The sequence below is a fragment of the Sphaerodactylus townsendi genome, linkage group LG05 (genome assembly GCF_021028975.2).
Source record: "Sphaerodactylus townsendi isolate TG3544 linkage group LG05, MPM_Stown_v2.3, whole genome shotgun sequence".
Taxonomy (NCBI): Eukaryota; Metazoa; Chordata; class Lepidosauria; order Squamata; family Sphaerodactylidae; genus Sphaerodactylus; species Sphaerodactylus townsendi.
This window is the reverse complement of record NC_059429.1, coordinates 112216023-112241180: the sequence shown is the minus strand read 5'-3', so window position 1 is coordinate 112241180 and position 25158 is coordinate 112216023. Positions and strand designations below refer to the sequence as shown.

Genomic DNA, 25158 nt, shown 5'->3' with positions numbered 1-25158 from the left:
AGTCTCCAAGATTCTAGTTTGAGAGCTGAGCCACTACCCAATGCTAGTTCTCTGCATGAATACACTTTCTAGCTGTCCAGTCACCTTCATTCTACTTTGTCACATTTTTATTAATACCCAACAATATCAATATTTATATTATTGCTATCAATACACTGGGCACTATACAAATTGATAAATGTATCTGTTACTATACCCATTCGATACATTAATTTTAAATCACTCCTAGGTGTCTTCAGTTCAATTAAGGACAATTTAAAAAACCCATTGGCTGCTGGACTCTCAAAATGTTGTCAGTGAGTCTTTTCTACATAAAAAGGTTATAAGCAATGGCACACCTGCCTGGGGACATGAGGTCACCCATGTTCCCAGGAACATGCTCTTTGTCACATGGGCTTAGTGCACCCCCTGCACCCATAACCAAATGACATGATGAGTCAAGAGTTCACCTAGCTCCAGCCCCGCCTCTGCTACTCCCTCCAGCCTCCCAAACCAGAGATTTTGAAAGAACGGAAGCAAAGGGGGGGTAGGGCCACATTCCCGACCTCCGTGCAGGCCAGGGGGTGGGGCTGGGGGAAAGCACCCCACGCCCCCCTCCATGCAGGCAAGCCAGAGCCCCTCTCCCCTAAGCCCCACCCTCTGGTCTGCAAGGAGGTCCTTCTTTTAGCAGGCCCAGTCCTGCATATTTGGTAATTTAGAAACGACTCATGGGTATGTTGTTGAAATGCTCCCCATAACTTGAAAAGACAGTCCAAGGCAGGACTGGGCCTGCTAAAAGAAGGACCTCCTTGCAGACCAGGAGGTGAGGATCAGGTGCAGGGGCCTGCTCCCAATCCCCACCCCCCGCCTCCATGCAGGCAAGCTGGAGTTTTGAAAGCCGGCTGATGCAGGGGGGCAGGGCCGTCAGGGGGGGTGGGTGAGGGCATCTGGAGAAGGAGTTGTTTCTGGGCGCCATTTCCTACCTATATGCCTCTGATTATAAGGATGTTAAGATATAAATGAAATACATTCTATAAAAGGACTGAATATGTACAGAGCAACATACTTTCTAAACATTCTGGTTTTAGACATTTTGTCCTAGAGACAATAATACTTTGGTGCAAATACTCAAGAGCCGCTGTGACCTTTTTACGATTATCTGCAAGAACGTTCAAAAGATGGCATTCTGCGGAACAGTACGGGTAAATCGCCAGAGCAAGCAGGGAAGCTCTGGGTTTGGCACATGGCTTGCAAGAAAAGAAGGAGAACAATGACTCCGGTGTCACGCACACTGTCTGGGCCCCTGGAGGCTTCACAAACCAGCCATGAAACGCTGCCAAAGGAACTGCATTAAAATGGGCCATAAATAAAGGTTTTGACAGACTGAATAAGTAATTGCTACAGGTAAATAGGGAGGAAGGCATGATGCCCAAAACACAGGAGAACAAACTCGTTTAGCATCAACTAAAAGATACTGTCAATCAAGTTCTTCAAGGTTTCTAATCACAGAAATACACGCTTTTATTTATTTATTTATTTATTTATTTATTTATTTATTTATTTATTTATTTATTTATTTAGGACTCCCATTATATGCTTTTTTTAATAAGTTGGTTTTCTGAAATATACCTTCTTGATAGTGGCGTTTATTTGACCATGGCTGTCCTTCATTCGCACATAAAAACCTCTGGATACAACGACGGATTGTATCTTCAAATCCAGGTCTCATAGACCTTAGGGAGTTTGTATCTATGTTAACCAGTTTACCTGTCAAAGGAAGAAAAATGCGGAAGAGATATTTTACTCTGGAAAAGTACATCTCTTTTACTGCTGGAATGACATGTATCGAAGCAACTAATCAAACAAAGCAGTTTACAGATAAGGGGAAAACTTTGTCAGGCTAGACACAACCTACAATCTTATGCTTTCCTGCTCTTAATATCTTTTATTGATTATACTACAAAAAACTGGGCAAAAATTACCTAGCTGTGGCCTGTTTGTTCAAGTCTCCCTAAGTTTCTCCTCTTGGGTAGTAAAGAACAAATTCATACTTTGTCGCCCTTGGTATGCATATCAGTTTGAACAGATAAATTGTGCATCAAACACTGAATTGGGGCCCAAATCAAGATGCTGGTTTCACGTTTAAGGCCAGGGAAATTGGCCACAAGATCTGGACCTAGGCAAGCTGCTTGTAGACAGATGCACACATAAACTGCCCCTGCATTAATGCCCAGAAGTTTAAGACAAGCCAGGTACATTTGGTTTAAAATTCTCACTGGGCAGGAATGCACAATAATCTACGGAGAAATCTGGGAAGTGTGCTGCCTGATTCAAGCCTTTGATTTGAAGAGATACTGAGAAAGTTAATATAAAATAAATATTTAAAATATTAGAATCATAGACTTGGAAGAGACCCCAAGGGCCATCAAGTCCAACCCCCTGCAATGCAGGAACACACAATCAAAGCACTCCTGACAGATGGCCATACAGCCTCTCTTTAAAAACCTCCAAAGGAGTCTCCACCACACTCTGAGGTAGTGCACTCCACTGTCGAACAACCGTTTCTGTCAGGAAGTTTTTCCTGATGTTTAGGTGGAATCTCTTTTCCTTCACCTTGAACCCATGACTCCTGGTCCTAGTCTCTGGAGCAGCAGACAACAAGCTTGCTCCCTCACCAGCATGAAATCCCTTCAAATATCTAAACATGGCTATCATATCACCTCTTAACCTTCTCTTCACCAAATGAACCTTTCCCAGCTCCCTAAGTCTCTCGTTTGTTAGGTATGGTCTTATATCTCCAGAGGTTATGGACTCGCTACTCTTATCAGGCTCCTGTCAGTATGGCCAGGACCTTTTTTTAATCGCCAGTGGATTACTCCCATCAGCCCTTGCCAGTATGGCCAATTGGCCATGCTGGCAGGGGCTGATGGGAATTGTAGTCCATAACATCTGGAGTGCCAAAGGTTCGCCACCACCGTCATAGGGCATGGATTCCAAACCTTTTACCATTACCAGGTTACATGACGACAGACAACATCTATTTTATGAAACATGCTTTGCTAGATTGAGAATGAAGATATATTCTCCACAGATGTTTCTCACCTGAAAGGTCATGCCTGGTAACAAAGCTCTCTGTGTTTGGTGAAAACACCCGTTCCATTGTAGAAATACGGCGGGCAACACATATCATACAGGACTGCAAATCTGAAATTGAAAACATATTGTTGCTCCATGTGTATTGCAGATATTTTGATATTTTTAAAAAAGGCATTAAGGGACAAAGTGGAAACCAGCTGAATCACATATATTATAGGGTAAGTTATACATACTGATCAAAATTCACAGAAGCAAATTAATAGCTTGTCATTACCTTCTCCTTCTTCCATCATAGCTCTTGGCTGAGACAAAGCAAAACACTGCATGGTTTCAAATCTCTGATGTGGCTCCTGGTTGTTTCCTACATCTTCCAGGAGATCGTGCATGGTTTTCACCATCATGCGACAGTTAAACGTGTGACTCTTCTGTCTAGGTGCTTCATTGGTCCAAGAAACGCCATTCACTAAAACACAAGGTTTAAAATATTTAAAAAATTAAAAGTAACTTCTGTCCCAAGAAGAGAGAAAGCTTTGCACAAGATGCTGAGTGTGCAATCTGAAAGCGCTGAGAGGCGCTGGGAGATAAGATCGCCATTTCTGGAGCAAAGTGGATGTGGAGCTGATTACTAATTTATGATTAAAGACACATGATTGGATGCAACCAACTTTTCTGCTGGTGAAAATGGTAACAAAATATCCCCTCCTGACAACCCAAAAGTGAATGCTAGGGATTATGGGACTTGCCTGGACAAAAATCATGAGAAATATGGGCTGTAATAAAAAGGCAAAATTGGCAAGATTTAATGAAAAAAGTTGGCTGGATACATCCCATTGTTACCTCATATGTGTTACACAAAAAGTAATGTGAATTCCAAGCAGGAAACTGAAGGTGCCGGTGTGCTGAATGTTGCAACTCGATACATTACAAAACCCTTACTGGCATAACAGAGTAAAATACAGATGGACACAGGTAAAAAGTACAAGATTTAGGGAGGATTATGGTTGCCATCCATATCTAGTTGTAGTGTTGAAAATTCCAGTTCATTTACAGAAGCAGTTTGGTAGCATAGCATAAACATTGTCATAGAGATAATATTTTGGGTGTTGGTTCAGTTATGACATAGGGAGAATGATGATTAGAAGAATAAGAACATAAGAACATAAGAACTAGCCTGCTGGATCAGACCAGAGTCCATCTAGTCCAGCATTCTGCTACTCGCAGTGGCCCACCAGGTGCCTTTGGGAGCTCACATGCAGGATGTGAAAGCAATGGCCTTCTGCTGCTGCTGCTGCTCCTGAGCACCTGTTCTGCTAAGGCATTTGCAATCTGAGATCAAGGAGGATCAAGATTGGTAGCCATAGATTGACTTCTCCTCCATAAATCTGTCCAAGCCCTTTTTAAAGCTATCCAGGTTAGTGGCCATCACCACCTCCTGTGGCAGCATATTCCAAACACCAATCACACGTTGCGTGAAGAAGTGTTTCCTTTTATTAGTCCTAATTCTTCCCCCCAGCATTTTCAATGAATGCCCCCTGGTTCTAGTATTCTGAGAAAGAGAGAAAAATTTCTCTCTGTCAACATTTTCTACCCCATGCATAATTTTATAGACTTCAATCATATCCCCCCTCAGACGCCTCCTCTCCAAACTAAAGAGTCCCAAATGCTGCAGCCTCTCCTCATAAGGAAGGTGCTCCAATCCTTCAATCATCCTCGTTGCCCTTCTCTGCACTTTTTCTATCTCTTCGATATCCTTTTTGAGATGTGGTAACCAGAACTGAACACAGGACTCCAAGTGCGGTCGTTCCACGGCTTTATATAAGGGCATGACAATCCTTGCAGTTTTATGATCAACTCCTTTCCTAATTATCCCCAGCATAGAGTTTGCCTTTTTCACAGCTGCCATGCATTGAGTTGACATTCCCATGGAACTATCAACTAAGACTTCAAATCCCTTTCCTGGTTCAGACTGATAGCACTGACCCCTGTAGCGTGTATGTGAAGTTTGGATTTTTTGCCCCTATGTGCATCACTTTACATTTAGCTACATTGAACTGCATTTGCCATTTCTTAGCCCATTCACCTAATTTATCAAGGTCCACTTGGAGCTCTTCGAAAATCCTTTGTGGTTCTTACCACCCTACATAATTTGGTATCATCTGCAAACTTAGCCACCACACTACCCACCCCTACTTCCAGGTCATTTATGAATAAGTTAAAGAGCACTGGTCCCAAAACGGATCCTTGGGGGACACCACTCCTTACATCTCTCCATTGTGAGAACTTCCCATTTATACCCACCCTTTGTTTCCTGTTCCTCAACCAGTTTTTAATCCATAGGAGGACTTCCCCTCTTATTCCTTCATTGCTCAGTTTTCTCAACAGTCTCTGGTGAGGAACTTTGTCAAAAGCCTTTTGGAAATCCAAGTAGACAATGTCCACTGGTTCCCCCTTATCCACATGTCTGTTTACACCCTCAAAGAACTCTAGTAAGTTTGTAAGACAGGACTTGCCTCTACAAAAGCCATGCTGACTCTTCCTCAGCAGGTCTTGCTTTTCTACATGTTTAATAATTTTATCTTTAATGATAGATGCTACTAATTTACCAGGAACAGATGTCAAACTGACTGGCCTGTAATTTCCTGGGTCCCCCCTAGACCCTTTCTTAAAGATTGGGGTGACATTGGCCATCTTCCAGTCTTCAGGGATGGAGCCTGATTTCAGGGATAAGTTGCATATTAATGTGAGAACATCAGCAATTTCATGCTTGAGCTCTTTAAGAACTCTTGGATGAATGCAATCTGGGCCAGGGGATTTGGTAGCATTAGACCAATGTACACTAGGTTCTACCTATCCCATAGGGGTTCCTCCACTGGACAGCATATTTACTGAAAGGAGTTTAACATGTTACAACTCTCTACACAAGCAGAAAAGGATTATCTCATGATTAGAATGCAAAGAAAAGGCTTCTAGGTCTAGGGAAGAGAAAATATCCAACTTTTCTAACATGTACACATGGTACTGCTGCATACTGCGCACACCCTGCTTAACATTTATGTATTTATTTACTGTATTTCTGTGTTACCTCTTCAGAGTCCTGCTCAGTGCAACTAACACCATGTCACAATATTAAAAACAAGTCATTATAAATAAGCATTTAAATCTACCCATAAAACAGAAGCAACAGCTTAAGTCACCTAATTAAAAACCTAGGTAAAAAGGTATGTCTGGCACTGAAAAGAAAGTAAATTAGGTCCCTAGTGAGGCAAGGTGCCACCACAGAAAATATCCTGCCTCCTCTGAAGATGGGGGCACAGACAGCAGAGCTTGAGAGACTAGATAACAACCCTGAAGAATGATTGATGTTAGTCCTGACCCACCCTTATACAGCAAAAACGAAGTACAGGCACTGGACTCCCCTCCAGATGATCACCCCTTCCCCCTTTTCCAACAGCCTGAAATACCGTGTTTCCCCGAATATAAGACAGTGTCTTATATTAATTTTTGCTCCCAAAGATGCGCTATGTCTTATTTTCAGGGGATGTCTTATTTTTCTGTGTTCTGTTCGTCGGGCATGCTTCCAAACAAAAACTTTGCTATGTCATACTTTGGGGGGATGCCTTATATTTCGCACTTCAGCAAAACCTCGACTAGGTCTTATTTTTCGGGGATGTCTTATATTAGGGGAAACAGAGTAATATTAATGTTATCAGAGATTAAAGCAATGATTGCTTGAAGTCCAGCAATTTTATTTATTTATATTTTCAATTTTAAACTGCCCTCCCCCAAAATCTTGCTACATGGATCCAGATTTTAAGCAGCAATACACAGATCACACATAAATTCTGACTTACATCAACAGGATTTAAACAAGCTTACCTGAGAATATAGTTTAAGGATTGAAACAACCACTACAATTTAAAGTACTATGTTTCAAAAGCGAAGTCACACTGACTGTTATGCTATGCTAATTTGGAAGAAAATTAAAGTCCTCAAAACCAGATACAAAAAAGAACCCTTTTAACTCCCTCAAGGTGTGGAATGATGGGTAAAGGTATAGAATTTGAGTTTGCTAGTGAGAGGCAAGTAAACTGAAAGGATTTCAATCATAATTCAAGATTTTACTATATTTTAAAATATGTGTCAATGAAGTATCCCCATTAAAAAGCACAATGTAAAATGAATGGTTATAAAGCTTAAAAATAAATGCTTTGCACAACTACTAACCTAAAGATATATATTTTTTTAAAAAAAACCTGGCTGCTAGCAGCATTATTACCTGCAGATTTGGGCAAATTTTTAAGAAAATCCTTCCGATCCTCTTCATGCAAGATATTGTAAACACTTGTATTAACCAGGTCCTCTTGTTTGTATTGCAAATACTGAGTAACGTTTTCGGATACAAATACAATGTTCCCATCTCGATTGACTACAAATAAGAAGCCATCCAATGCCTAGAAACAAGATGGTAAATATGGCATCAAGCACAAATATTTTGCATAATTCATTCTGTAATTTTGGTTATCATGCATAGGTTAACTCTGCTACTTCTAGTCATGTGAAGGGCCAGTCTGATGCAGCCCAGCTTCTTCTACTGTAGTCGTATGCTTCTACAGAGTGAAAACAGGAACAAAGGATAAGATTTAACACACCACAATCAATAATACACTAAATCTACTGTCACAAGCCATAACATGCTAATACGGCAACACTGCCATTTAAACAAAATCAATTAAAAGCCTTCTTGAATCACAAACGATATTTTTTTAAAATAAAAGTCAAAAGGAGGATTCCAAGGAAGCCTCTCGTGGCAACGCTACTAAGGCTCCATATCTTACAGCCACCCTCCAGCACTTCAAATAAAAGGGGCATTTATAAAAGATCCTGCTCAGACAATTTCAGCGCGCAGGGGGCCATGAGAAGTCAGGTTGTCGATGAGCAGGCTCTAAACCATAGGTGTCAAACTTGCGCCCCTCCAGATGTTATGGACTACAGTTCCCATCATCCCCTGCCAGCATCATGCTGATGATGATGGGATGATGGGAACTGTAGTCCATAACATCTGGAGGGGTGCAAGTTTGACACCTGTGATCTAAACGATATAAGTCAAAATCAACACATGGAATCGCATCCAGGAAAGAAAAAGGATCTAACAAATCTTTTAGGACTGGTGTTGTGTAGTCTTACAATTTGTACCACCAAAAATTCCGGCCACTGTACTTTAGACCAACTAAACTTTAGATCAAATACCTAACTCTCTCCTCCTCTCCACCTCATATTGCTTCTTCACTTATTAGTTTTAAGCAGGTTACTAAAATATAAAAAACCATCACATCTGAACAGCTGCAAAACATAAAGAGCTTTAAATTTCGCAACAGAAAGAGTGAAAGGTCTACTATTATCTTTTAATAAAAGAGGTCATGTCTCCGCCTGATTTATCTTTTGGAGCAAAGGAAATATTAAAGGATTTCTAGCCTCTGTAAAATAGTTGAATTCAAAAGTCATGTGGAACAGAGTGTCTACGCTACCTGCACTGCAGTCACATGCTCTATTAGAGTACGGTACTTTAGGATACCTCCCTTGCAAGATTCAAGATGGCCAGACATTTAGGCGCACCAACATAAACTGTACTGAGGAGTAATCATATATGAATAGAGGTTGAGAAGCTGGACACGTGGAAGGATACTGACAACCTGGATCGAACAAACACACTGTGCTCCACAGATTGCACAGTTGTTATCAAACCTAAATAAATGTTTCTTTGTCATGCCCATAGCTCCCTATCCAGTGGCTGATTGAAGGATAGAGTGTGGAGCTGAAGTCTTTGCTTTACAAGTTTATCCCAATGGGAAACATAAGAATCTGCCTGGAACAATCTAAAGTTGCCCTCCTGAGTATATAATTCTAATTTTAAGAGAAGAGGCCTTCCTCCAAGCCAGTGTTTCAAGAGATGATTGTCCCAATGGAAGACCACCTCCACGACATAGTTTGGAATTACAGAGATGGAATATAGAAATTTTAAAAGATCTGAATTGAAGGACTCCCCTATTTTGTCAATCCAGAGACCAGCCCCATAGAAACTCTGTGCAGCCACGTTGATGTTGAACAATTTAATGGCAGTTGGGATATACTGAGCCACAGATAAATAAAAAAGTACAAATAATTTTGATTGCTGCCATAGCTAATCTTTTAACTTGAGCAGCTTATAACTGACCAAGTTAATCGCTGGCCAACCAAACCCCTTGGTATTTAAAACAGGGACCTCCTCATTACCATAGATTTGCCACTTATGATATACATTAGACTTTTTTTTGTGTGCCAAAAACAACAACCTTGGCTTTTTGATAGTTAACTATCAGGCATTCTTCTAGACACTAAGACACAAAAGCCTTTATCATAGAGGACAGTCCTGATATTGATTCTTGATAGGAGAACTGCATCATCAGCAAAAAGTAGAATAGGAACTTTAATGTTGGCAATAGATGGAGAATAACAGTCCTGAGTAGAGACAGCAGAATTCATTAATATAAAAGTTGAACAATAAGGGGGCCAGCACACAAACTTGAAATTTAAATGAACGCTAGAAACTGAAAGGTCTAAATAATCTTCATTAAGTACCCCTTTGGAGAACACATTACATGAATCAGCTCTAGCAAGGCAGATGAAGGTTCCTGCTTTGGCTCGAGGTTTTCTGCCCCTTGGATTGATGGAAGGACTGCCAAGTATTCTAGGTTGTAAAAAGGGTAGGAAGGCTACATGAGCCTCGCATCTCTCCATTCAGCACTTTGTTTCACCTTAGTAAAGAATTTCTCCCCTAGTTCTCCATTTATTACAACAGCCTTCATGCCACCTGCTGGAGGCTGGGGAAGACTCAACGGGATTCTTTCATGTTTGGTTACTGTGCCTAGACAGAGAAGAACTACATTCCTAATGCTTACAGTGCTTTGCCATAATTATAACAGTAATCTCTGCAAGTCACATGCTTATGCATTTTTATTACAGAGGAAAGGGAATGAAGTAGTGTGTAGTTTCAGTGTCTCTGTACACTTGTAGAATTGGCACTTAGCAAGTGTACAGTTGTGGGCACCGCAATTCAAGAAGGATATTGACAAGCTGGAATGGGTCCACAGGAGGGCAACCAAAATGGTAAAAGGTCTGGAATCCATGCCCTACCAGGAGAGACTTAGGGAGCTGGGTATGTTTAGTTTGGTGAAGAGAAGGTTAAGAGGTGACATGGTAGCCATGTTTAGATATCTGAAGGGATGTCATGTTGGTGAGGGAGCAAGCTTGCTTTCTGCGGCTCCAGAGACTAGGGCCAGGAGTCATGGGTTCAGGATGTAGGAAAAGAGATTCCACCTAAACATCAGGAAAAACTTCCTGACAGTAAGGGCTATTCAACAGTGGAATGCACTACCTCAGAGTGTGATGGAGTCCCCTTCTTGGAGGTTTTTAAACACGGGTTGGATGGCCATCTGACAGAGGGCTTTAATTAATGTGTGTTCCTGCATTGCAAGGGGTTGGACTTAATGGCCCTTGGGGTCTCTTCCAACTCTTTGATTCTATAATTCTAAGTGATTAACTATTATTGCAATATATGTTGCTCTCATCTAGCAATGGTAAGATAGAATTATCATCTGAAACTTGCCTGTAATAAAAGGGGTCCCAAGGAATCCTTGTCAATTACACCTTGACCCGTTGAAGATACATCAGCCTTCTGGACATCATCATCTGTAGAAGCTGCTTTTCCTAAAATTGCAAAGCAAGTTTTATAAGGGGCATCGCACATAAGTACACTGGCAAGATTCTGCGGTGCATTTAACCTGATTTAAAGACAAAACAACACTCAAATAGGCATTCAGCTGTCATGTTCAGTCCTCTTTCTGTGTTTTCCCAGCTTCACTGCTTTGAACATAGATTAACTCTAACCTTGCAGGACAGAACCTGCCTATTTGGAAATCTCATTAGTGGAATAGTTGAATTCTAGTGAGGAAAGCAATGGAGAAAAACAGAATGGGCAAAGCAGGAGCCAAGTAGCTCTAGAATTGATTCCTTAACCCTCTACAACTTGGGTCTTCAAGATGAGTCAAGGAAATACTCAGTATTTATCATTTTAGGGAAGCTGACACAAGATAGGAAAAATTAGAAATCCAATTGAGTATTATATCAATCAGTTCTCCACTTTTTCATTCCTGACCAATTTGTATTTTACTCAATATCCCTTACTGATAATGTTAAAGTTCACCTGATGGTAGTCAATGATCAAATGTGTCACAGAGAATATAAATGTAACAAACACTTCCTTCGTTTCCCCCACAATCCTTTTTGATCCCCCCAAATATTTTTAGGGAAATCATCCTCTGGCAACACCTTACAATGGTGGTTGGCTAGATCCAATCCATGGCACCCAATTGTCTGCAAATTAACACAACAATGGAACACAGAGTTTTCTTTATAATTTAAATGTCTTGCCTTGTTCCTTGATCTGCCGTATCTGTCTAACAGTTTCCTTTAAAATTGCACATTTATCTGGCTTGACGTTGAAATTATCGATGTCACTCAAGTTAGCGGATATAAGTTCAGCCAGTTCCTCAATATATTTGCTTTCTTGTTCACGTCGACGTTTCTCCCCACTGCAGATCAAACTAGAAAAAAATAACGTTTTTGTATACTCAAGGCTCAGTATAAACAATCTCCTTGAATACAATTTGTATACTGTCAAAATTAACAGAAATTTACAGATACGTATTTGTGATATAGTTTTTATAAGCTGGAAAACTAGTTGCTGAGAAGGTATACAAACCAATGTTTCCCCAGCTTGGCATCAGCAAGGATGGCGGAATGGGGGAGTTAAAATGCAGCAGGAAGAATAAAGATACTTGATTAGACCTGTATAAAAACCCATCTAATAGAGAGACACTTGAGAAAGGCTCCTACTCAGAAATGCTTTGCAGTGTATGGGGCAAAAACCAACAGCCCATTCAAAGAGTAACAGTGGAAGAAAAGAGTCAATTGGTTGCATAACCCAAATGAATAGGGAAAATAGTTCAGCATGGCTGTTTTTCAGATGTAGTTTTGTTAGGCAGCAGTTTTGGTTCTGGTCATTCCATGATTTGGTTCAAGTTCACATAAAAATTTCAGCTAACTAAAACAGATCGCCTGTTGACTGACACTGTAATATCAACACGCATCTCAGTTTTTAAAACCCAAAACTGAATTAACTATTCATAAGCATCCCATAATAAATATCAAGAATGAACAGTGTATACCCTGGTCCCGGGGTATCACAGGGCAACGGCTTACGCTTTCTTGAATCACTGGTCATGCCGTCCAAGGTATTTTCTCCTAATCCACTCATCCTGTTCAAACATCAGCACCTGAAACCATAAATAAATATCTAAGTTGAAAAATCCTCAAGGAAAGAGCTATGCTGTTCAAAAGCAACAAAATCAGGAACTTGGTTCAACTTTCACAGAGACTAGGCAGTAAGCAACTGGGTGATTCTAGAACACGGGGTCAATCTGAGAAGTTGAAAGGTGAGAAATTCATGACAGACAAAAAGAAGCATTTCTTCACGCAACGCATAGTTAAACTGTGGGACTCCCTGCCTCAGGATGTGGTGATGGCTGCCAACTTCGAAGGCTTTAAGAAGGGAATAGACATGTATATGGAGCATATGGCTACCCACAGTTACTAATCAAAATGGATATTAGTCATGCTATTCTAGGCTTAACTTGCAGTTCACCCTGGGTGATGGTAAAATACACAGGTCATCTGGAAGGACAGACTGAGAAGAACTGCCCATCACTTGGCCAGCACCTTTCCAACTTGCCACACCATAATGCAAGGATGCCAAGAAGTATTTGTGATACTGTAGAAGGCACTTGGCTACCCTGCCATTTTGTATGAAGCACTGGCTGAATCAAAAGCAGACAATATTACCACCACCCTTGCTGAGCCCTTCCAACTGTGCATGGAGCAATAATGAGCTAAGGGAGAAGTCCTAAAGTGGTGCTCACCAGGCATGGAAGCACCACTTTTAGACCAAAGCATGGTCCAAGAGAGCAGTTGGGTGTGAACAAAATGGACATGCAAAATATTTGCAATGTGCAGAGGATCTGTGATAGATGCTTAAGGGGGTGAAATATATTCCTGATTCAATGCAAGCATTAGTAAGCTACTAAGCATTCTTTGAAAATAAAGTTAACAGATTCCTGCAAAACAAATGAATGTTTTTTCTAAGCAAAGTGAATGGTGAGTATACACAAAATTATTTATATAACCTTTAAAGCTGCAGTATCCATGCGACTTTGCCATTATGCATGAATGTTACGGTTGCAAGTTCTATGTGAAATTGACAAAGCTGGTCCAATTGACCATGCCAGTTTGTTATCTCAGCCTCAACATTACATCATTAGTTCAATATAACAAATGAGGGGGAAAATTAAATCCTTTTGAAAACAAAGGAGCAAGGGAAGGAGAAAATGGTTGAAATAGAGGTTGGGCAACAACTTGAGGGATGGATACGGGCAAAGTATTTGCACAAAATGGAAGACAAAGAAACCTACTAGAGGAGGTACCATTATCTGAAGAACAAAAAGATGTAGCCCCTCCACACACAAAGAACCACATATTTCAGCCAAATTAGAGCTGCAGTAACACACAGTCATTATAGGGAAAGTCCCTTGTCAATTTCGTCCTGTGAAAGCAACTTCCCTTGCCAATTTCACTCCCTAACTACAGATACAGTGTATATTCACCCTAATCTCACACCACTAACTCAAAATTAAATTGACAAAACTGATACAATTGACCTGTCTTGTGTCTGTGCTCTAATATTACATCACTAATGTGATATAAAAAAGGGGGGGGGGAGTAATTCCTTTCAAAAAAATGAAGGACAAGGGGGAGGAAAAAATGTCTGAAAAGAAGATTGGGTGACTACACAAGGATGGAATTCTCAAGGGAAGCCAGTTCACAAATGGATCAAAAAAACATCATAGTATAAGTGCTTGGGAAAAAAACAGAGGAAAAATAAAGGGAAAACATTTACAGAACCAAACAGAGGAAAAACGGTGCAAGATTAAAAGAAAAAAGTAGCATTTGGCAGAAAGAGACATTGTAAACAACTCGTGTAGACAAGGCCCAAATTTAACTTCATTCCCTACAAATATTTTTCCAACACTTCCACTAACAATGTACCTTTAAAGATCTAGCACATATTAAAAGCATGTAATTTAGTGAACACTTTTAAGATTCTCCTTATTTCAGGATGATGCTTACGTATCCTTTGGAACCAGCATCTTGCCCCTTTGAGTTACAGAATCTTTCCTACAATGAAGTGAGTGTCTTGCTTGATGGTGAAGCACACTTAGAAATGGTCATGTATTAGACAGACACTTATTAATTTCAATAGTTTGGTAATATAGGAGACTTCTATTACAGAAAAAGTAACACTAGCCAAGGCTAGTGCAGGATTCGCTAGATCAGAAAATGAATGCTAAATGGCAGTTCTCAGCTTGGAACTTTCTTGGGAGAGGCACCAAGTAAATCTACATAAACAAATCTGAAAACAGATTCAGTTGGTTATACTGCCTTTTTGCATTCCCTCTCCTTTCTTTTTTTACTTTGTTATGCACAGTTCCAGGGAGGGGTGGAAGTTTTGCATGACAATTAGAAATTTAGAATGTGGACAGCCAAAGAAAACCTACTGCCAAGTTGCATGCTTGCCACTAGATGGCAGGGCAGCATCAAACATTTGGGCAAGAGGAATTAAAGGACAAAACTCACAGACACACAGATTTGTAAAGAGAGAAGGGCAGCTTTTTAGGAGAGGACGAACGAATGCCAGCCAAACATCTGTAGCTCAGTCATGCTACAGGTACAAGCCACACCACAACCTTTACTGCTCACATGGTAAGGAAGGGATGTGAGCACATATGTCCCAAACCATGAAGTGGTGTATATAGATTTGTACAGATTGCAATGTCTGGTGCTGCTTTCATAGCAACTGCATTCCTAAGAAGAAGAAGAGTTTAGCAGTACTAGAAGCTGCCCTGGAAAGAAACAGGAAAGAGACAGGAATAAGATAAAGGACTAGGAAGAAGGTCAGGAAGGGCGAAGGCAGACATCAGAAATGAAACAACCACAGTTCTGTACTAAGAGCAAACGCTTCAACGTCAAGACCTAAATTCAAGATACTTCACATTAATCCATGAGACAACGCTAAAGGAAAGTTATGTCAGTGTTAAGCATTATGTTCAAGGAGACCTGTTACAAAAGAGCAAAAAGGACTGTGGCACTTTAAAATTATCCAATTGAATCCAATCCAAAAACCTTTATTAGGCATAAATCCCTGTTCTCCTGTATCTACCTTAAAATTAACCAATGTACTGTGGCATAACCTTTCACAGCCCAGAGCCCGCTTGGTAAAATGTAAGAGTTCTCGGCAGCAACACAATTTTGTCAGCCTGTCTCCAAGGTAAGGCATTAAAATGCTTTCTTTTTTGGCTGCACTATACAAAACGCATCCCTGTCTGTTGCTAGAGAAAAATTTTACGGAACGTGTAAAAGCGCATTTTGTTTTTCAAAGGAAGGCTCATTTTAAATTCTGCATAATAGGTAGGCTGAGAGTTGGTTCCTCGCCTATCTTACTACAATGCACCTTTCTCCCCTCCTTTGAGGAACTACATTTAACTGGGAACATGACCCATAGAGTTGACAGAACAAAACGTTTAAAAATAAGGGTTTTTTAGGAGTTATGTTAGTTTTTATTTACGCTTTATTTAAGTGGCTGGATTCTAAACAAAAGGCTATCTTTGAAGGAGCCTCACTCTAAAATAAGGGGCACCGATAGAAAACAATAGTCTCACCAGCTATTTCCTGGTAACAGTTTTGTAATATTTATCCTACGCAGACTTCCATCTTTTCCTAATAATATTGTTACTGCTCCTGCATGAAATGCCGCAGCAAATTTGCCCCAGATACCCAGAGAGTCTGCTCCCTTGCTGCTGGGGACCTTGCGCTGAAAATGCTTAGCGAGAGCTGTTTTTCATGCAACAAGAGACCTTCACAACTAAGCCAATTATCCAATGCATTATTAATGCAAATATCACTCATTAGGAACACAGTAGCGACAATGTTGATCCGTCAGATAGGGAGGCCTGACGTTGAAAACCTCTTTAAAGAACAAGATAGTGAGGTTTTCAGTCAGGGTCAGTATCAAGCACTCGGCATGCATATTTATTTATATAGTTATTTATTAAGCAGAGCAAGTGTCCATCCCAGGGTTACAAGTATTTCTAGACACTATAAAGTATGTTGTTTCCACTGATGAATTTCATAAAACCAAAGTTATGTGAGTAATAGCTGCTACAGCTCTGACATTATCCCTTAAGTGACATACTGCAGTTCTCAAAAGCCATCCCAGAAGTGCCAACCATCCCAGAAGTGCCAACCAAATCGGTTCTAGGAGGCTGCCTTGAGATTCAGAGGGCCCGTCTTAAGAAATAAGCAGAATTCCTGACACAAATGAAGGTGATGCTGTTCTATTGAGTTAGCCACTGAACGGCCTTATATATTTAAGAGCTAATTTAATTCAAGGAAGCATTCTAGTGTGTTCCTTCAAAGGCAAGGTGACAGATGCTCCCCAATTCCTGAAATCCCAGTCTTCAGGAACCAAAGTACAGCCCCATGTGTTTCTAAGAGGAAGCAATTCCAGACTTCCACATAGTTTAACTATGAAAGGAGGATGGGGCTTGTATGAAAAGGCTGAGTGACGTAGGAGCTTTGGCATCGTTCACCATGATGTTTTGGCTAGGACACTGGGAATGCAGGAAGCTTCAGAATAAAGGACTCAGCCTAGAGTGAATGTCATGGGCACTTTCGCACATGCAGAATAATGCACTTTCAATCCACTTTCACAACTGTTTACAAGTGGATTTTGCTATTTCACACAGTAAAATCCAGCTGCAAAGTGAATTGAAAGCGGATTGAAAGTGCATTATTCTTCATGTGCGAAAGTGCCCATAGTGCTGACAATTTCTGGCATTTGCCAAGTAACACTACTCATATAGTTGAATTAGCATGGACGATATTGGCCAGTCAACTTGGATAAAGCCACCTTACGATTTGTAAAAAAAATCTAATACTATACACATCTAGGCAATCTCTTTTGGATAAACTGAAAAATCAGATAAAAACAAAGTCACAGCAGGTGTTTTGAGGCCATGAATACAGTGTTCTCCTGAATCTGAAAAACTGATGTATTTTCCTGCGTAGAAAATTAAAAAGCTAGATGAAATGACGGAATATTATTCCATTTGGCGACAGAATAAAGGGCAACTATCAAACACATAGCTAAACAGCTCACTTTAGATTGTGCTCACTGAATCAAAATACTATGAACAAAAGATCACTTCCGTTTTATGTTACTGCTTTTGGGCCAGTTCTATTGTTGCTGCTTTTAGCTTTTGCTATAAACACCACTTCGGGATTCCTACACAGGATGGAAGGACAGGGTACAAATGTTTCAGTAAATAAGCTTGCAAAAAGCACTCATGAAATATTTTTGCTAACTTTTTGTGAACTAGTTATTATTATTTTTTTAAAAAAAACAACTTTGTTTTTCAAGCAATCATCTCTACTGTCGATATTCTGGACAATGTCAGACCAAATTATACTGCTTTTGATTAAGTGTTGGCACTTGGGACTTGCATTAGGAAGGAATTCCAGAAGAGGCAACAGATGTACAATATCTAGCTTTTAGTGTTGTTTCTGACACTACAGGACATACAGGCTGATTTGTACTGTGGCACACATGGTCACGATATAAGAGAACTCCTGTAAAGCTGAATAACATGATGTATGTACAAAAACAAAAATCTAAGTTCCATACGTTAAATAAAATATGCCTGTAAAGTGCCATCAAGTAGCAGCTGACTTATGGAGACCCAGAAGATTTTCAAGGCAAGAGACTATCAGAGGTGGTTTGCCATTGGCATTCTCTGTCTTCCTTGGCGGTTTCCCATCCAAGTACTAGCCAGGGCCCACCCTGCTTAGCTTCTGAGATCTGATGTGATCAGGTTAGCCTGGGTCATCCAGGTCAGGGGAAGTTAAATAATAGCTTACCCTAATTTCTGGAGCTATTTTAAGGGCACAGAAAGGTTTCATGGATTTCTCAGAGGAGCAGTGTGGTCTTGGCTGGGATTCTACTACAGAAGCAGCTATCCAAGATAAAGTTCACGAGTCCTCAAAGCCAATGGTTCAACAGCTAACTCAAGTGATTTTCAAACCAAACTGGCACAATCTATTCAAGAACAGTTGCTTCAATAAGCCCTTATTAATTCTAAGAGGATAACTAAACAGTTTAGCAGTCCTAATAGCCCCGACTAGCTTGATCTCCTCAGAGCTCAGAAGCTAAGCAGGGTGAATGGGAAATCAGAGGAAGACAGCGGCAAACTACCTCTGCTCATCCTGGGCCTTGAAAATCCTATAAGGTACACCCCCTTGTGTAAGAACCAGTTGATTTCTCATGAGAAGTGGTTATTGGGGACATTTCTTAATCTTAAAATAGTCTCTTATACCACTCTACAGAAATCTTCCATGGGATCTAAGCTGTGGTCCACATCCTTTTCTTCTTATCCCCTTACCCTACTCTATTATTTGCAAAAATAAAAAAAAATCTAAAAATTATCATGAATTATGCTGTAACTTTAGGAAGTCGTTATCTACCATTGTACAAGCTAAAATCCAAGAACAAAATTTTTAAAACTTCACATTTCTGGCCCAGTTTAAAAAAACCCCAACACCTGCAATGCTCTAAGAACAGCTCAGGAAGTTCAAAACTTGTGTAGCTCTACTACCATATATCAGTGGGGCTTAAAACTGCTTCCGTTTGACTGGAATGTACTCAGAGCAAGTGTGGTGTTGTTACAGTGTCAAAACTAGGATCTGCGAAACCCAAATTCCAGTCCCGAATCTACCAAGGAAGTTTGCTGGGTGACTTTGGGTCAATCACTCACTCCCAGCCTAATTTCACAAAGTGGTCATTGTGAGGGTAACATGGAAGAGAGAGGAACAATATTTTAAGTTACTTTGAGTATGGTGGGGAGGGGGGCATGAGGTATAAACAGCTAGAATAAACTAAACAAAATCCAGTTGCCAGCTACATTTCAGTCCAGTAGAACCTTAGAGACTAACAAGATCTTGGGGGCCTGAGAGTCAATGCTCCCTTCATTCCTTTTTCACCTGAAGGTAAAGTGCAGAAACAATTTTAATTCATTTCAGGGCACTTTTTTTTTGCCAAGGAGTAAATCTGCCAGTTATCAAGCATTCTGAGTGTTCCACCGAGAATGACAGCAACCTAAATAAAGTTTTTTAATAACAGCTGTGTGTTTGAATGGATTTATTCAAAGCCACTTGAAACGCTACCTAACACGGAGACTGTTTACGCTAATTAAAATTAATTGCTCTTGGGAAATATTTATGAGGCATTCACATGTAAAAAGCCCACACTATGGCCCTATGCAAAAACCAGAGTTTCAAAATTAATACTTTTAACTCAGTCTACTTATAGATAATTATTAGTAGTCAGGTGAAGAGCTTTGTACAAGCAGATAATTTCTTAAGAAATTTAAGTAGGGCCTTTCAGCCCAACTAGTTGCATATGCATTTGTATGCAAGTTTAGCCATCCCAGTTGACAACACTGACAAGCGCCTGCCTTCAGAAGAACAATACCAATTACAGAAGTGATTGGCAATGTGGTCACATAGAGATTAGCATCTAGACTCAACCATCTCCCAATCTGCACCTTTGCAAAGCTATCACGGCAAGCACCTCCGTCCCCAAGGAAACAACAACATACAGCTAAAATACCAATTCAAAATGAGGAAATATGGAAATTCCGCTCCCAAAGATCCTCAGTTAACTTAGCTATTGGAACAATTAAACCATATGGCAGAGACTTCCCTAACTTCTATGAATCTGAATAACAGGCCTTCTTGTCATTGGCTGAAGGACCTGACAGTCACTGGCCCAGGCACCAAACTGATATCTACAGCTGCAAATTTCATCAGGCTGATTGAAGAAGGTGCAAAAGACACTATCTGGTCTTGCATATAGTATTTTTTTAAACTCCCAGTACTAATATTACAAAAGTATCAGAAGGTATCACTTCTTTATCAAAAGAATTTGGGATTCTACAAATGCAATAGCTGATCTGGATAGTATGCTATTACATAGTAATCTACAACCAGCAAAGCTGTTCTTAAACAGGTTAGGCTGAAGTTGTAACCCGTCCCTCACCCCCACCCCCCGATAAGTTTTAGTAAATATAAGTTTACGTTGATTATAAAATTACATGGAATTATACAGAAAGTCCTTTTTGCTTTAATGATGATTAGTACGATACATATTAGAACTTCTTACAAGATAAAATTAGGGGCAGATGATACCAAAAAATTTACATGCCACTGAGGAATTAACTACAGCTTTGTTGAGCAACAGTTCAATAAGTTAAAGTACTATAAATACTTAAAGCACCATGAAATACAAGAAGGACCATGGGCAGAAAGGAAGCTATACCAGAAAGGCTTGCTCCAGACGAGTTGTATTTGCTCCAAGAAAGCCAACATTAGTTTCCTTGTTTGCACTTCAGTCGGTTCCTTAAAGCAGACTTCTTCAAATTATACAATATCTAACGTCAACATGAGAGGGCAGGGCTGGCCACCTACCTATCCAGACCAAGGTATGCATTTTATCATCTGCAGGGGGTTTCTTTCAAAAAGAAAGACAATGACTTGTCAACCTGTATCAAGGTTTTCAAAAGGAAGAACTATACTATCAGTAACATATGCATAGAAATGCTAACTACACAACCCATGAAGATCCACCTTACTACAGTATCTTAAATACTTTATGTTAAACCTTTTTATATTCCGCATTCTCTCTTGGGAAAATGACATCTGAACAGGTTGTACGCATTTTGCAAACTCTCGTGCATTATTGGGCAAACACCCAATAAGGTGTTAATTTTCACTTGCAATTAAGCAAAGTCTTGGCCGCTTTTTTTTTTTAATTATAATTTGGAATGCAGCATTGAATGCTACAATATGGAAATGAATGGAGCAGGACTCTCATATGAGTGGCAAAAAAATTTGAGGTTAAAAAGAATGAGAGTCAATCCCAAGCATTTTCTCTTACTATGAAAGGGACACTATATATAATTTCCTTTCTTATACTGAAAATAGTAACACCTCTTTTGCTTCAATATGTTAAACTTCTAAAACCTTTAAAAGACTGTTATGCTACCACAACATTTAAAAATATTCAGATATTATTTTCAGTATCACGGCATTCACCCTGGTTTTTTTTTTTTAAAAAAAAAACATCTTATATGCTGCAGAAATCACCAGTCTGACATTTTATCCATTGTTAGTTTCATATTGCACACTCTGTGCCAAAAGGTGCACGTTGCAAAGACCAGAACTGTAATATGCTAATAATGAAAGCTGCTGGATGAAAATTAGATTACTTCCATGGCTGCACTGCCTTTTCAAATAAGCCATTAGTTCTGGTGAGGCATTGTTCCAGCTGATGCAAATATGAGAGTACTTTACCTTTTAACTGAATAGCTAAGAAAATAATTTCCCCTTAAATGAGAGGAAGCAACATCGCAATTACACAGCTCTAACATTCAGTTTCAAAGCATTTGCCAGTTTCTTGTTGCAGGAGCTCTCCTTTACATCCTGAAAACAGGACACACTGCTCTAATACTTTGAGGAACTAAGAGAACTCAGGGGGTTTTTTTTAGCACAAACACACACCAACTGAAACATGTACCCTGAGTCACAAAACAAGGAAATATGTAGTCCCAAGTATCAGAAAATATGGTTTCGTTCCACAGGTCCGCTATTCCTGTATACTCAGCAAGGATTCAAAATTATATCCTCTGAGGCAGCTTCATGGATTTTCTGAGTGCCATGTCTACCCTTACTAAAGCACGGCAATTAGCATTAACTCCTCCTTTATCCTCTTGCATTTTTTATAAGTGAATCAGGTTTTAAAGAGCACGTTCTGACTCACTCCCAGAGCAGTGTTACATAAATAGATCTAGATTCTGAACAGATATCTTTCAGATTTCCCTTTTTGCAGAGGATTATAAAACGTAATATTAGATGGTTGTTTTTTTAAATCCAGAAGTTTAAAGTCTTTTGAAACAGCTACACTAGCTTTGTTAGGAGGCAGTCAACTCTCTCTCTAAAGAGTAGATGGGAAAACGAGCAATCCCCCACCCCGCGAAAGATTAATTCTAGGATCCACTGAAGTAGTCCCCCTTGCCTTGACAATGTTTCAGAAGGGGTTACAGGAGCTGTTGAGCAGCTGATGTTTACAAGCCCTTAAGAAGACCGTTGTCTGTTTTAAGACATCTCTTAGGGCAAAGAAGAAGGAGGAGGAGGAGGAAGAGGAAGAGGAGGAGGAAGAGGAAGAGGAAGAGGAGGAGGAGGAGGAAGAGGAAGAAGAGGAGGAGGAAGAAGAGGAAGAAGAAGAGGAAGAGGAAGAGGAAGAGGAAGAGGAAGAGGAAGAGGAAGAGGAAGAGGAAGAGGAAGAGGAAGAGGAAGAGGAAGAGGAAGAAGAAGAAGAAGAAGAAGAAGAAGAAGAAGAAGAAGAAGAAGAAGAAGAAGAAGAAGAAGAAGAAGAAGAAGAAGAAGAAGAAGAAGAAGAAGAAGAAGAAGAAGAAGAAGAAGAAGAAGAAGAAGAAGAAGAAGAAGAAGAGGACGAGGACGAGGACGAGGACGAGGACGAGGATGAGGAGTTTGGATTTATATCCCCCCTTTCTCTCCTGCAGGAGACTCGAAGGGGCTTACAATCTCCTTGCCCTCCCCCCCTCACAACAAACACCCTGTGAGGTGGGTGGGTGGGGCTGAGCTCGCTCTGAGAAGCTGTGACTAGCCCAAGGTCACCCAGCTGGCGTGTGTGGGAGTGCACAGGCTAATCTGAATTCCCCAGATAAGCCTCCACAGCTCAGACAGCAGAGCTGGGAATCAAACCAGGTTCCTCCAGATTAGATACATGAGCTCTTAACCTCCTACGCCACTTGCAGCTCAGAGAGCAATAAAAGAGGACCAGGGAGCAACATGGCTTCCACGGCATTTGGCACCAGGTATGGACCAGAATTTTTTTCAAAAATTGAGATGGGCATCACAGCATGTTTGGGAAGTGTGAGGACATAAGAACCACTCTGCAGTATTATCTTGCTCATGCTTGGATTGTTTTCTACTCACACCCTTCTAAATCATTACTGCTACAGAATTATTGTTGCTACATAATTTACAAGATTTGTGATTTATGCTTTAAATTAGAAATACCGAGTGTGTGGATGGTGGCTTTGCAGCTGGTTATCCCATCTGGATTTGCTTTATGCCACAAGCCTCTACTTGAGAGGTGTGGTTTTTTTTTGGGGGGGGGGGTTACCTTCAAATCAGAGCTGACTTATGGCAACCGCATAGGTTCTCAAGGCAAGAGGCAAAATTCGAACGAATTTTGCCATTGCCTGTCTCTGGGTCATGCTCCTGGTATTTCTTGGAGGCCTCCCAAATATGAGCTAGTGTCAGGGCTGAGAGTGTATGACTGGCCCAAAGTCACCCAGCAAGCTGGAGCAGGGATTTGAACCTGCGTTTCCCACATCCTAGTGAGTCAAACACCTTAACCACTACACCATACTGGCTTCAACTACAGCAGGCAAAATGTTGCTTTACGCCCAAACATGTTAGCAAATATGTCAGCATGCATCCTCTTCACAACATGATTTCTACACCCAACAGCATTGTGCTAAGCTGACAACAACAACCTGGTGGCCCCTGGCATAAAAATATTAGGCTATTCACAACCAGGGGCAGGACTTTTTCGGCCCTGGCTCCAGCCTGGTTGAACTCTCTGACCTAGGAGACCCAGAATCAGCCTTACAGGGCCTATAAGAGGGAGATGTTCTGCCAGGTAGTAATAGTCTTACAGCCTCCAGCCTCCCTTTTTTTGCTGTTCCCTCTTTCCACCCTTATTTTCCTTTTTCTCTTCTGCTATTACTCCCAGGGACAATTTTTATCCTACTGAAGAATGAGTTCTCTTATTCTTAGCTTGGCATAATGAAGGAATGAAGGAATCACCATTACATTGAAGGAATCACCATTACACCATAATGAAGGAATCACCATTACATTGGTATTTTAGGTAATTAAATTATTTTATAGTGGGATGGGATATTATATTTGTTGTTAGCCGCTCTGAGCCCACCTTGTGCTAGGAAGAGGCGGCTTAGAAATTCAACAAAATAAAATAGTCGAAATGTTTTGAAGCAGTGTTTTGAAAAGTATTTCAGTATGTACATGAATATGAGCAATACATAAACTTCCCATCCATTGCTGTTGCCATGCAGGGCAGAGCTATACCACCTGCCCTGCTCCTCTCTTCCAGCCCTGCAAGCTTGAACAGAATTGCCTCCTGCACAGCAAAATAATCACCTGGACGAAGACTGCCCAAATTAGGGGGAGAGTTTCTAACGCCTGGTTTGTCCCCTGCCCTTCTCTTGTGGATTAGTTTGTTACTGCCAAGCAGAATTGATGTATTTTTTCTATATGTATTACCTGTGGTTTCCTTGTATTATAACCACTTTTGAGTCCAGTGTAGTAAAGCAAGATAAAAGTAGCCAAACAAATAAATAAAATAAACAACATCCCAAGAAGGCAGGATATCTAAACCTAGGACAGTGATGGCAAACCTTTTTGAGACTGAGTGCCCAAACTGCAACCCAAAACCCACTTATTTATCGCAAAGTGCCAACACGGCAATTTAACCTGAATACTGAGGTTTTAGTTTAGAAAAAATAGTTAGCTCTGAGGCGTGCGTTACTCGGGAGTAAGCTTGGTGGTAGTCAGTGGCTTTGCTTTGAAGCAACCATACAACTCTTCCAACGGGTGAATCATGACCCTAGGAGGGTTTACTCAGAAGCAAGCCACATTGCCAGCAACCGAGCTTACTCCCAGGTAAAGGATCGTACTTCAGTTCTTCGCATGAAAATCAGTGGGGTTTAACAG

General features: G+C 40.5%; 1 protein-coding gene across 9 annotated transcripts in view; it reads right to left on the bottom strand.

The window, feature by feature from the left end:
• NCOA3 (nuclear receptor coactivator 3) overlaps positions 1 to 25158 on the bottom strand; it is a 115256-nt gene that overhangs the window by 25352 nt on the left and 64746 nt on the right. For all 9 annotated transcript variants that reach the window (XM_048496437.1, XM_048496432.1, XM_048496441.1 and 6 more), the window contains 7 exons: positions 12339 to 12446; positions 11542 to 11714; positions 10718 to 10818; positions 7352 to 7526; positions 3350 to 3538; positions 3082 to 3183; positions 1609 to 1746 (listed from right to left, as the gene is read on the bottom strand). In XM_048496437.1, the coding sequence (XP_048352394.1) occupies positions 1609 to 1746; positions 3082 to 3183; positions 3350 to 3538; positions 7352 to 7526; positions 10718 to 10818; positions 11542 to 11714; positions 12339 to 12427 (967 nt within the window). In that variant the 5' untranslated portion in view covers positions 12428 to 12446. The remainder of the gene's footprint in view (positions 1 to 1608; positions 1747 to 3081; positions 3184 to 3349; positions 3539 to 7351; positions 7527 to 10717; positions 10819 to 11541; positions 11715 to 12338; positions 12447 to 25158) is intronic.